The following is a 13,609-nucleotide window of genomic DNA, read 5'->3' as shown; positions in this document are numbered from 1 at the left end:
TTCTCCGTCTTCAGTAGATGCTGAACATGCACTTCCCTTAGAGGGATTGCCTGTGGGTTAAAAAAAAACGAAAAGTTGGAAAGCAGATATTGGAAAGATGAAATGTCTATGTAGTGCCGCTTGCCTCCTGAGGTGATACCATGCGGTCCCTCCCTCAGTAGAGTGCCTTCAGTCTGGTAGCCTTGACTGGCATGGATCTAAATTCGAATTGGTGGTTGCAGGTTAAGAGAGGCTTGGCAGTGAAGGCTTTAGCCCTCTCCCCCTGTAGCCAGGACCCCTGTACGTACTCTGGTTTATGCATCCCTGTCAGCAGATGGAGACAGAAAATTTCATTCACGCTGCTTCATAATCCCTGGTGCCACCTGCAGTTCCTCAATATTTCTCTGTCTCCAGCGGATGGTGGCTGATGCATAAACCTGCAGTTCTGCAGTCTGGCAAGTTTTTTTTTTTTTTTTTGTTTGTTTTTTTTTTGTTGTCATGAGCTTTCCTCCCAGGGGTGTTGGGCCCTTGTGGATCCTTCCCTGTTTGGTTGAGGTGGACGAGCTGGAGGTCGGTGGTCTTTTTGTATGCTCGCTCTGTTAGTCCGTGGGGTGTAAATCTGGTGGTTCAGATCCCTCCACTTCACGAGGCTGCTCAGACAGCTGTAGGCTCAGCGTGACTGGTAATTTTTCTTTTCATCAGCTTGCCTTTCTTCCTTTAAAATTCTGGTTTTCAGTCTTTTTCTCCTTATTTATTTTTGCCTTTTGCTGAACCTGAGCTGACTGCACTGTGTTCTCTGCAGAGGAGAGACTGACCAGAGTTTTAAAGTTGTTTTAAAAAAAAATAAAATAAAGTTAAGGCTGTCTTGTGGGCGGCTCTCTCCCTCTGGTCCCTGCTGGTAGCGGGTGGGCATGCTCCTTTTGTTGCTCCCGTTCGCGCGTTTGCTCAGGGCTCGGCAGGCGGGTTTTCCCGCCAGTGACAGCATGGTTCGGGCTCCGCTTGCCATGCATGTGGTGCAGGGTCAGTGCGGCTCAGCTGCTTCAGTTTGTGCAGCCTGTGTTGCGGGGGAGAGGGACCGTCCGAGTCCTTGGCGACTGTGAGAGGCAGGAAACATCGTTCGGGCTCTCCCCTCAGGGTTCCTTTGAAGCACCGAAGTGTGGATTGCGGCAGACCTCTGATTTCTTCCGATGCGGGAATGGCAGCAAAGCCTATTCAGATGGGAGAAGGGGAAGATTTTCCTCTGCATCTTTCTCCGGCTCACCCAACCACGGTAGAAGGGCTGGGGGGGGGTGGCAGATGAGGAAGTGTGCTTAGATTTGCCAGTGCCTTCTCTGTGGATTTTGTTCTCCTGCTGCATGAGGTTTATTTAGCTCAGCAGCCAGGTCTAGGTAGCCAGTCTTACCCTCTGGAGGGTCTAAGAGGTGCTCCAGGGCCTGAGCTGTCCCATGGTAGAAACCCTCCGCTGTGACAGTGTTCGCGGTGTCCTGGTTTTACAGGTGAAGACTTGGATGATTTGGTTGGGATACGAGAGGACCCCGAAACACAGGAGACCTTGTTGTCGTGGGATCAGGGTATTGATCTGGATGATGCCGGCTTGTCTCAGGGAGATGATCTAGATCATCTTCCAGTTTCTGAGGTTGATGACCACAAAATGCTCCGCTTGTTCTGGAAGGAGGAGTTAGGCCCTTTGATTCTTCAGGTCTTGGAGGAACTGGAGCTGAAAGTCCCGCAGGAAGACTCGGATATGGAAGGAGCGGATCCGGTTCTGGATGGCATTTGGGCCTTCCTGAGATCTTTTTCCTATCATAAATCGGTGAACAAGATGGTGAATTGAGAATGGGGAGCACTCGACTCTGGCTTGAGAGTAGGAAGGGTGATGGCTAAGCTTTATCCTTTGCCAGAACAGACGTTGGAGCTCTTTTCTCTTCCAAAGGTGGATGCTATGGTGATGGACCCATGATCTGACCCAGTATGGCATCTGTTATGTTCTTATGACTACCTGCTGGGTTAAGGAAGTTATTATGGCAGCCTACGTGGCTGCTGAAGTTGCCTTACCAAAACAACAGATTAGACGTCATTCCACGAGGGCTCAGTCGGTATCGTGGGCAGAACTTCATTTGTTGTTGCCAGCTGAAATTTGCCGAGTGGCGACATGGTCATCTTTGCGCAACTTCTCCAAGCATTTCCGCTTGGATGTTAGGGCTAGGGAGGATGCTGCGTTTGCACGGGTGGTATTGACTGGACCACTGGCAGCCTCCCACCATTTTTCAAGGTTAGCTTTGGTACATCCCACTCTTTTGGGTTGACCTGCCCGAACGCTGAGGCAGGAGAAATTACTATGTACCTGATAATTTCTCTTCCTCTATTAAGGGCAGGTCAATCCCAGCCCTCTGCTGCCGATGTTTAAAATTGTGGTTAGCTTTTCTTCGGGTGAACTCTGCAAAGTATGATTCCTGCTCTTTGTTGAGACTTAGTAAGTGGCTTCTTTAGTTTTCTAGATATGTTCCTTCATTTGGCTGAGCTCAGTGTTCCTATTGGTTGAGAAACATGAATGTTTGGCTGTTGATAATGTTCAAGTATAATCAGTTTTGTCCACAGTTTGGCTTTTCCAGATTATAGTGGCGGGCTGATGTCTGGTTGGGACTATATAGCCATTACGTCAACCTTTGCCCCATCTCCATTTGCTGGCAGAGGAGCATAACTCATTCGTTGGGATTGACCTGACCTTATTAGAAGAAAGAAACAGGTAAGTAGTAATTTCTCTTTTGGAAATAAGACTCTGTGACAGGTAGCTTATTCCTGCTGTGTTTTGCAGTGGGGGTTAAACAATCTTCCTCTTCCCTTAGAATGCTGAATTGTTGACATGGTTGCTCTGCCTCAGACACTTGTTCTTTGAATAGCACAGGAGACTAACAATGGGTGATGCTTTAATTTTAATTCACTTTATTCTTTCCTTCCATCTTTTGAGAGGGAAAAATGGTTTTGAAAAGTTTGTTTCTCTTGTGAAGTCTCTCTTTAATGTGCTTTCTATGTGTGTGTATATTTGCTTTTGAAACCTAGGGTTGGCCAACGAGGGGCTGGTCTGTCTGCAACCATTGCAAGAAGTGAGCATGAGATCTCAGAAATCATTGATGGGCTTTCTGAGCAGGAGGTGAGGTCATTCTCTCCGTTCAGTGCAATCTCCGTCCACCTATAGCATGCTAGGTCATGTTAGAGCTCTAAGGTGGTGTGGTTTGTAAAATTGCATCTTTAGTTACAGCAGGCACCTTAAGAAGCAGCAGCGTTTTCTCTAAGATTGAGCACCCTGCGTCCTACCAATCAGAGTGGAATTAATTCCATCATATTGCAGCCTTAAAAATGTATTTGACCTTCAGCATGCAAACCTGAGAGTGTCCCTGACACTGCAGATGATTGTGACACTACAGGTGCACCTCTAAACAATATGCCTGGGCATTCATGTAAAAGAAGGAAAGACACTTAGGGGACCTATGAAAGGACAGAGAAAGGGAGATTCTCTGAGATCCATAAAAGAACGTTCCTGGGCATGCATGTGAGAGAAGATGTGGTGAGCCCAGATTTAAGATAGTTGAATATTTGGTCAGTTTTATGCAATGCCTTTTGATTCAGGAGTTAGCAGACATCTGTTCCATATGATATTTGCAAAGAATTAACTAGAGGCCTTCGGTTTGCACTTGCAGAATGTTATGTGGTCTATGGCTTGTGTTGTCATAATCTGAAACTTCTGTGAAAGAACATGAATATGTCTAGTAGCTTGACAATGATGATGTTAACTTAAGAACAAAGCTATTTAATTCTCGTCACTTGTACAAAACATAATAGTTTATTGTATTTAAAAATATTCATTTTCAAATATAGAATTTAGTACCAGGTGTGTTAGTGAGAGTTGTCTCTTATTCCTATAGGAAATGGCACTCACTAACACCCCCAGCAGTGAATTCTGTTTAGTACCAGGGATAAAAATATTAATCATTCCATGTAGAATGAAAGCGATTTCATGATTACTGTGGATTTCATGCAGTAACCACAGTCTTTAGAAGTAAAACACGCAAATCCCACAAAATCACTTTAACGATGTGGAGGCTGAATTTTACATTTATATCTAAAATCTCAACAGCATCAGATCCTAGTTGCATTGAAGAGAATTTGATGGCCAGGTGGCCCAAGGATCAATCATTCTCATTTTTGTTGTAGAACCATGAAAAACAGATGCGACAGCTGTCTGTCATTCCTCCCATGATGTTTGATGCTGAGCAGAGACGGGTTAAATTTATTAATATGAATGGCCTGATGGAAGATCCCATGAAGGTTTATAAAGACCGGCAGTTCATGAACGTCTGGACAGACCATGAGAAGGAGATCTTCAAGGAAAAGTAACCAGTCACCTTGCATTCCTTGTGGTTGTATTATTACGTTGAGAGAAGATGCGGCTTCAGCTTGGGCACTTTGATTGTTAATGATTTTATTTCAGGAGCTTGTATCCACTGCTTTCCTTGCTGGGTTCTGGGGTGAGGTGCTCTCTCTGATATATTCACTGTACCTTGCTTCTTATTATAGGGCTATTTGAAAACTAGAACCCCCAATATTTTGCTCTAGTCCTAAAGAATATTCTGGTTCTTTGTCCATCCACCATGCATCCTGTAAAGTAAATTCTTGATCCTGTCTCAGAATCTCCTTTCTCTCATCTCATATAGGGAAGCTCTGTGGATTTCATGGACCGATTTAGGTTTCAGAAGTTCAAGTCCTAAAAGAATTAGAATATTTAGTAAATGTTTAAGCTAGAACCGGGAGAGAGGTTGCAGTCCAATCTGGTGCTTTTGAATGTTCAGCCCCCCAGGGCAGCATTGTGAGACGGATGGTATGTGCCATTAATTCAGAGGTGTCAGACTAGCAGTCACCTAGGTGAAGGGAGGATTACCCAGCAACAGTTTTGCAGACAGTTCACATAGCATTTCTACACTCCAGTTTCTCACCAGTTTGGGTATGTCTGTGTAAACCATCTTTCCGTGCCAGCTCCTGTCGGACCTATGAACTTTGGTAACCTGAAAATAGTGTTGTGAAGTGGGATCAGAATCTGCAGCCTTGCTGATATTTTGCTTGCATGACGTCCATTCTGTGCAGTGTATATTTTAAAAAATCTTGGCAAACACTCCATTTAAAGCAGAATTGTCAAATGACTGGCTATCTTCCAAGAACAATTCAATTCTGCTTCTCTTAAACTTCATTCCACTGTTTTATGGCATTGGTGGTCTGTTTTTTAATACATTGAATGAACTAGAATGCACTGGAGAAAATCAGGCCTGGATTAGCCTCTTTAACTGGACATGGTTTTAATGATCATGTTACTGAAAAGTTAGCAATAGTACTTTAATCACATAGCATATGCCATGCCTTAACATTTGCACCTTTTTATCAAAATATCATTATGAAAAGGAACTTATCTTTTAGTAAATGTTAACTTTTGGAAGATCATGTTAACCAAAATTATGGTCCGGTCAGGGAACTCTGGCCACTCTCTTCTGCCCTCCTGATCAGCTGGTGGAGTTAGAGACCAGCAGAGAGGCTGCAAGAGGAAGTTCATACCCAGATCAGTCCAGACTCTTGGGTTTTGGCTCCCTGCCACAGATGTAGATAGAGAAAACAGTTTCACTGCAGCTGCATATTCTCTGAGGACAGGCAGGACAATAGTCCTCAAACATGGGTGACATCATCAGATAGAGCCAGATGCAGAAAACTTATGTCAAATTTTCTAGAACTTTGACTAGGCACACTGAGCATGCATTCACGCGGGGTCTCTCCTCAGTCTCTTCTCTTCTGCAGAGCTGTGAGTTCAAAACTTGGCTTTTTGCCTTGTGGAAAACTTCATTTTTCATGTTTGTCAAGATATTTTTTTCTTTGGACCAGTGCGTTCTCTCCATTGGCCATCAGGGTTACTGATTGAGCTATTAGGTGTCCCGCCAAATTGCCCTCTGTGCTCATATTGGGGGGTCTGGTAGCATATCGGAGCTACTGCTTAACAGAGCTCTCCTCTCTCTTAACGGTCAAAGCGGTTGAGCCCGTACCACCCAGGCAAAGAGGAAGGGAATTCTACTCCCAGTACTGCCTGATTCCAAAGAGAACAGGAGGTCTCTATCCCATCTTAGACCTAGGAGCCTTGAACAACTTTCTAAAAAAAAAAAAAAGAAAAGTTCAAGATGGGCACCTTGATCCCCCTTTTGCAAAAAAAAGGGACTGGCTATGCTCCCTTGACCTAAAGGATGCATACACCCATATTGAGATCTTCCCAAGTCATAGGAAATATCTCAGATTGTTAGTGGAGAAGACAGCACTTCCAGTACTGGGTGTTGCTGTTCAGGCTCGCATCTGCCCCACAAATCTTCACAAAATGCCTGGCCGTGGGGGTGGCACACCTCTATAGATTGGGAGTGTATGTTTTCCCATGTCTGGATGGGCAGGGGCCGCCAAGTCCATGCGCTTGACCATTCAGGTGTTGGAGTTACTAGGGTTCGTTCTCAACTACCCAAAGTCCCATCTCAGTCCATCACCTCAATTGGACTTCATAGGAGCCCTGCTAGACACAGCTTGGGCCAAGGCCTTTCTGCCTTGCCAGAGGGCTGATGCCTTGGTGACCATTACAGCAGAGGTTCATCAGAGCCACCAGGTGTCAGCCTAGCACTTGTTGAGGCTGTTGGGCCACATGGCTGCAACCGTCCATGTCGCTCCCTTGGCACGCTTTCACATGCGCAGAGCCCAATGGATCCTGAGGTCACAGTGGCACCAAGCCACTCAGAGCCTCCAGGATTACATCCGAGTTACCCCGTCTTTGAGACACCTTGTCCTGGTAATGGGTACTTTCCAGTCTGGATAATGGGATTTTCTTTTGGAGTCTCCCTATACAAATTGTGCTAACCACAGATGCAGCTACTCAGGGGTGGGGAGCTTATGTGGATGGGCTCGGCACTAAGGGCCTGTGGTCCGTTCAGGAATGTTCTTGTCAAGTCAACTACCTGGAGTTCAGGGTGATCAGGTATGTGCTATGGTTTTTCAGAGATCGGCTGTTCAACAATGTTGTCCTGATCCAGACAGCAACCAAGTAGCTATGTGGTATGTGAACAAGCAGGGAGGCATGGGTTTGTACCTGCTGTGTTGAGATGTGGTCCAGATCTGGTAGTAAGCCCTGTCTCACGGAATGGTGTTCAGGGCCATGTACCTGTCTAGGATGGAGAATATGGTAGTGGACAGGCTGTTGAGCCTTCAGACCCTACTAGTGATCCCTGGACCAGGGCGTAACAAATCGAATATTCCGCCTCTGGGGGGGGGGGTCTTCTGTATGCATGTCCTCAGATTCCCTTAGTGGCAAAGATTCTCTTGAAGCTTTGTGAGGACAGAGGAACTATGATCCTCATAGCCCCTCATTGGCTGAGACAGGTCTAGTTTCCACTTCTGTCAGGATGCTGGGCTTGATGGACCCTTGGTCTGACCCAGTATGGCATTTTCTTATGTTCTTATGTTCTTAATCCGTCTGGAGGCTTCCCCAGTTCTTCTCATGCAAGATCAGGGCAGGCTGTGGCATCCCAACCTCCAGGACCTGTCGCTCACAGCCTGGATGTTGAGAGGTTGATCTTTCTGAGAATGTGTCCGGGTCCTGGTGACATCTAGAAAGCCTTCCACTAGAAAGTCCTACAGCTTGAAGTGAAGGAAGGTTTCCATGTGGCGTAAGCAGAAGGCCACAGATTTGTTCTCCTGCCCCACATGAAAACTGTTTGATTACTTTCTACACCTATCGGAGGCTGGCTTAAAAACCAACTCCTTTAGAGTTCATCTTAGTGCGATTGGCACATACCCCCATGGTGTAGATAGAATGCCCATTTCTGTACAGCCTATAATTGTACATTTCATGCGTGGCCTGCTTCAGTTGAAGCCTCCCCTATGGCCTTCCGCTGTATCTTGGGCCCTCAGTATGGTGTTGGCTCAGCTGATGAAAGCTCCTTTTGATCTGCTGCGCACCTGTGATCTGAAGTACCTGATCTGGAAGGTCATATTTTTGGTGGTGCAAATTCAGCATGCTGGGTCAGCGAGCTCCGGGCCTTAGTGACTTATCCACCTTTATACTAAATTTTTTCACAACAGAGTGGTCTTGCATACACACCCTTTCACAACCCTAAGTTCCTGCCTAAGGTGGTGATGGATTTCCATTTTAATCAGTCAGTCGTTCTGCCAATATTCTCTCCCAAGCCCCACTAGCACCAAGGTGAACGAGAACTGCACAATTTGGATTGCAAGCAAGCCTTAGCTTTCTATCTGGAGCAGACCGAAGCCCATAAACAGTCCACCCAACTTTTTGTTTCTTTAGAGAAGAAAAGGTTGGGCGTTGCCATTGCCAAACAGTCAGTATCCAGTTGGCTAGCAAATTGCATCTCAGTCTGTTATGCCCAGGTTGGATTGCAACTTGGGGGCCATCTCAAGGCTCATTCTGTCAGAGCCATGGCAGTGTCGGTGTCCTGTGGAGAAGATCTGCAAGGCTGCGAATTGGGAGTTCTCTCCACACATTCACATCCCATTACTGTCTGGATAAGAATGGCTGACATGACAGTAGGTTCGGCCAGTCTGTCCTCCAGAACCTGTTTAAGGTGTAGAACCCAACGCTCGCAACCTATGGCCTGTTGTTTGGGTTCAAGCTGTCTCCCCGTCTGTTACCAATAGCACCAGTGTTGTGCCCTTTGGAATCTGATTAGGTGTCTGGTTCCGTTTTGTGTTGGGGAGCAGCCTGCAGCTAGGGATTCACATCCAGAGTCTTAGTTGCTAATGTTTATTTTTAATTGTTTTGGCTTGGGTACAGGGAGGCAAAATCAAGGAGTCTGATCTGTGGTATTTCAGGAATGAAAATTAGCAGATAAGAACCAATTTTCCTTTACCTGCCACTATGACATGTCTGGGCATTAAAGAGAAGTAAAAAGTTGAAGAGATACCTTTTTCCTAAGTGTTTTTTCTCACTATTCAGTGCAACTAACATGGGTTATTGCATTTTTTTTTTAAACTGGGAAAATAATTTTAGGTTTAAAATAATTTTACAGAGCAAAATTATTGTATAGGCAGATAAGATTAAGGGCCAGGTCCTCCCAAAAATGCTTGGCATTTGAATCTTTTCGTTGTACTTGTTCTTGCATGGTGTGACGTGCTGTCATCTTAGAGATCTTTATTAAAGTAATTCTAGGTGGTGGAATGTTATCAAAATCTGCATATTAAATTCTATACAAGAAGTCTCTGGTTTTATCCAGTATTTTCTCTGCAGTACCCTAGACATTTGCCTTGCATATCACTTTTGGACTAAAAGACATCTACATCTTTGAGGTCACCCGCTAGTTCTTTTTCTTGTGTTGCCAGTTACATAGCTAGGCACTTATTTCTCTCTATTGCCAAAGTACAGATTAACTATTAGTGAGATGCACATAATCGTACCATAAAAATGTAACTTGAGCTCATATTCTTAACTTTTCAAAGAGATGTGAACTGGATGATGGCTCATCAGTTAGCAAAATCTGCAACAAGCCAAACCTACTTTCATTATATGCATATTCTGTCATCCCGTAAATAATCCAGGAGGAGTGGAACACTTTCATTTTGCTTGGTTTTATTGTTACAAATTTCATGCTCCTTTATCTGCTGACCCCTAAGGCTTTCGTTATGCTTCTAAACCTGTTGGAATTGCTGCTTTATTGGTAGTAAGCTGCTTTTTTTTTTTTTTTTTTGTGTGTGAACACTCTCCAGCACATTTTATAACAGAGACGTGTTCTATTTTTGTAGTTGCTACCAGTCTTGGTTTCTTGTCATACTTGACTTTTTTGGGTCTTTCGGATAAGTGCCTGGAGGCACTGAGGGAGGAGATCAGTGCTAGGCACAGTGTTTAGTTGCAGCCTGCAGCATAACTGTGTGTATGCACACCCTCCAGACCTGCAGGCACCCTCGGAGTGACTGTGTATGCACACCCTCCAGACCTGCAGGCACCCTCGGAGTGACTGTGTATGCGCGCTCTCCAGACCTGCAGGCACCCTCGGAGTGCCTGTGTGTATGCACGTAGTCTTGCACGTACTGCAGTATGGGACTCATTGGAATTTATTATAATTTTTAACACAGCATTTGTTGTTTTATTATTTAATGGAATTTCTAGCCTGTCTTTCCTAATAGCGCCTTTGGTGGGTTACAATTTAACATAAATGCAATATCATCAAACATAAATAACCCATTTTACGTAATTCCCATCCCGTACACAAGCCAAGAAACCCTCCAGCATATAACACAAAAACATACAGCTACTTGTTAATCTTTTTCTTTCAAAAAATGTTTGAACCCTTTTTTCTTTTTCTTTTTTTGTCAGTTTTTAATTTTCATTGTCATGTAATCTGCATTTCCCCTGCATTACTTCCTCCAAGTCTGCTATATTGTACTAAAGTTTAATATTCTCAATAACACCAGCACTCTCTCGCCTGACTTTTTTTTTCTGTCATGTTCCTTTGGTTCTCTGGCCTCTATCTTTTCCCTTGTGCTGTTTGTTTCTGTTCTCTTCCCCTTGTCATGTGCAGCTTTTAAGGAAAATATTGACTTCCCTTTCTATTTGCCAAAATATTCAGATAAAAAAAATTCTTAAGTTAGAGGGTTCAGTTTTATCCAAAATGCTTATGATTCCAAGAAACACAGAACTATTTTGAAAGTGTGTTGGTCAAGAAAAGAATGAAAAACCAAGAATAAGACCAAAAGAAGGTGGCATGCAGCCAAGATACATTTCTAGAAAGGTCTAGTCCAGCATTTTTTGAGAACTAATTCCCAGAAATTCTGAATTCCAGCAGTGCTGTAAAGTGATGTTTAGTGTTACATTGTTAGAATTATTGAGAACAGTACATCAAATTTTATTTTTATGTGTGTAAAACATTTGGCTGCAAAACTGTGCATTATTTACTGATAGATTATTGTAATTTCAGGTTTGTTCAGCACCCAAAAAACTTTGGCTTGATTGCATCATACTTGGAAAGAAAGGTAACTATGCAGTTTTAGAATTCAGTGCAATGTATAAAATTCCAGTAAAGTAACTGGCTGGCATATCTTACAGACAAAGCCACAGAGATAGTTGACTATATCTTCTCAAATGCCTAACTGTTAGATGCTGTTTCTGTATTTGTAAATTGCCAGTCAGTACATGTGTAATAGACCTCTTCCCCCTCTCCTCTTGTTAGTTACTGCCACAGGATAGTGTGTAGTGATATCTATGCACACTTCATTACGGCATCACCAGTAGGGAAGTCTGACTGTGTAATAAAGATATTCAGGATTCTCCTTGGATAAGCAGGATGGTAGTCCTCACATACGGGAGACATCATCGGAAAACTTTTGTCAGTCTCTAGAAACTTTGACTAGCACATTTGAGCATGCCCAGCATGCCACTATCCGTATCCGCTCATCCACGCAAGGTCTTCCTTCAGTCTCTCTTTTTCCGCGGTGCAGTTGCCTCGCAGTTCTTAGAGCTCTGCTTCTTTCTCGTTTTTTTTGTGTCTAAATCGGAGTTTTTTCCCATTCCATCGATGGGTCCCCCTTTGCAATTGGTATCTCTCCTCAGCACAGTAGGTAGAAAACATTTTTCCATTCTTGTTGCGGTCGATTCTCGGCATCCCGCTTATCGGTGGCCCCTGGTCATCGACCACATGCTGGTTATTTTTCATGGCGTCTGGCTTTCATCTGTTCCCCCAGTGCCCGCGGACCATGTCCATCACGGAACTGCATGAGGTTTGCATCCTCTGCCTGGGGGCCCTGCACAACATCCGAGGGTGTCAGCTGTGTGACCAGATGACCCCCAAGGGCCGTCGCGCGCACCTTGACAAAATGGAGAAGCGTTTTGGTTCCAAAATGCCTGCTCCATCCACACCCACGTTGGAGTTCTCGACATCATGGGGGTCGAGGGGAACCACTCGATATGCTCCCTCTCGTTACTCCTCTGGCTACAGCTTCAAAAGACAGAGGGAATGGTGATCGGTCTTCCATGATCTCACCGATTTCCAGGGCGTTGGGATCCTCTACTTCCTCTGTGCCGGGAAAAGACTGGGCCAAGCACCGTGGGCAATCCCGCAAGCATAGATACCAGTCGCCGTCTGCATGCGGCTCCGGTTCCAGTGCAATAACAGAGGCTGCCGAGCCATCACTGAAGCGACCCCATGGCTCGGAGACCCCTTCCTCCGATATACCTGGGAGTCCCAGGAGTCCCCCCCCCCCCCCCCCCCCCCCAATATCTGTGCTGGGCACTGTGCCTCCTTGGAGGACCAATGAAGCACTGGTGACTCCTCTTCCCCCTCCATCAGTCCTGGCTTCATTGGACTTCCAGGAGGAGCCGGACCGCAGGGTGCAGAGTGCTGTGCTCCAAGCTCTGTGGAGTGCTGAACTGCCCCCGCCACCGGTCCCCATGCCGGTGCCAGAACCTCCGCTGTCTATTCTGGTGCCCCTGCTCGAGCATCTGGATGTCCTTCTTGATGCCCTCCCGATGCAACTGGTGCCTGAGGGACCTTCGGTTCCCCAGCGGCCACCAATGCTCCCTTAGGGAGCGAACCCCATTATTGGATCCTCTGAGGAGGAAGACACGGCCAGTGCTGCGTTTCCGAGGCCTCTGTTCCCCAAGCCTTTGCCTGGACCCTCTGGCCTTCCGTGGCCCCCAGTCCCCCCAATACCAGGGGGACCGTCGATTCTCGCAGTGCTCTCAATGCCTTCGGAGCCCAAGGCTAGGGTTCTCCACAGGCCTCGCTCATGCATGCCCTGCAATGACCTTAGTGAAGAAGAAGAAGGCAGTTATGACCCATGGGGGGGTGATTCCTTGGAGTCTTCGTCCAAATTCTCAGACAACCCCCCTATCCGAACCTTCCCCACTGGAGGAAAGGCATCGGTCCCCACCCCCCCCAGAGGACCTCTCCTTTGTGTGGTTCGTCAGGGCCATGGTCGAAGCTATTCCCTTCCAACTCCTCACGGAGGAGGATGTGCGACATAAGATGTTGGAAGTATTCCAATTTGTCAACGCTCCTAAGGAAATCGTGGTGGTTCTCATCCATGACATCTTTAAGGATCTTCTTCTTTGGATGTGGGAACACCCGATCTCCATATCTCCAGTCAATAGGAAGGCAGATGCCACCTATTTTGGTACAGCAGGCCTTGGGATTCGAGAGGCATCACCTCCCTCACCAGTCAGTGGTCGTGGAATCCAACCTCAAGAAGGCCAAATGCTCCCACACCCATGTTTCTGTCCCTCCGTGGTGAGAACATAGGGAGCTAGATGCTCTGGGCAGAAAGGGCGCTATGCTCATCGCCCATATCACCACCTACGAGTTGTATATGACCCAATATAACTGAAACCTGTGGAAGCAGGTCCAAGACCTCGCAGAGAGCTTTCCACAGCAGCAACGGGAGTCGCTCCCTGCCATTGTCCTGCAGGGTCTGGAGGCTGGCAAACATGAAGTGAGAGCCACCCACGATGTGTTTTTGAGACAGCGGCCCAAGTAGCTGCCGTGGGCATCTGTGCCTGTAGAATGGCCTGGCTCCAGGCTTCTGACCTCCGTCCACCCCCTTACAATCCCTCATTCCT

General features: G+C 46.0%; 1 protein-coding gene across 17 annotated transcripts in view; it reads left to right on the top strand.

The window, feature by feature from the left end:
• Nucleotides 1–13,609, top strand: part of NCOR1 (nuclear receptor corepressor 1) — a 372,787-nt gene that overhangs the window by 73,437 nt on the left and 285,741 nt on the right. For 16 of the 17 annotated variants that reach the window (XM_029611288.1, XM_029611302.1, XM_029611294.1 and 13 more), the window contains 3 exons: nucleotides 3,040–3,130; nucleotides 4,192–4,370; nucleotides 10,974–11,028. In XM_029611288.1, coding sequence (XP_029467148.1) covers nucleotides 3,040–3,130; nucleotides 4,192–4,370; nucleotides 10,974–11,028 — 325 coding nt within the window. The remainder of the gene's footprint in view (nucleotides 1–3,039; nucleotides 3,131–4,191; nucleotides 4,371–10,973; nucleotides 11,029–13,609) is intronic. The other variant, XM_029611291.1, reaches the window with a different exon arrangement.

The sequence above is a fragment of the Rhinatrema bivittatum genome, chromosome 8, assembly GCF_901001135.1.
Source record: "Rhinatrema bivittatum chromosome 8, aRhiBiv1.1, whole genome shotgun sequence".
Taxonomy (NCBI): domain Eukaryota; kingdom Metazoa; phylum Chordata; class Amphibia; order Gymnophiona; family Rhinatrematidae; genus Rhinatrema; species Rhinatrema bivittatum.
This window is presented reverse-complemented; position numbering and strand designations above follow the sequence as displayed.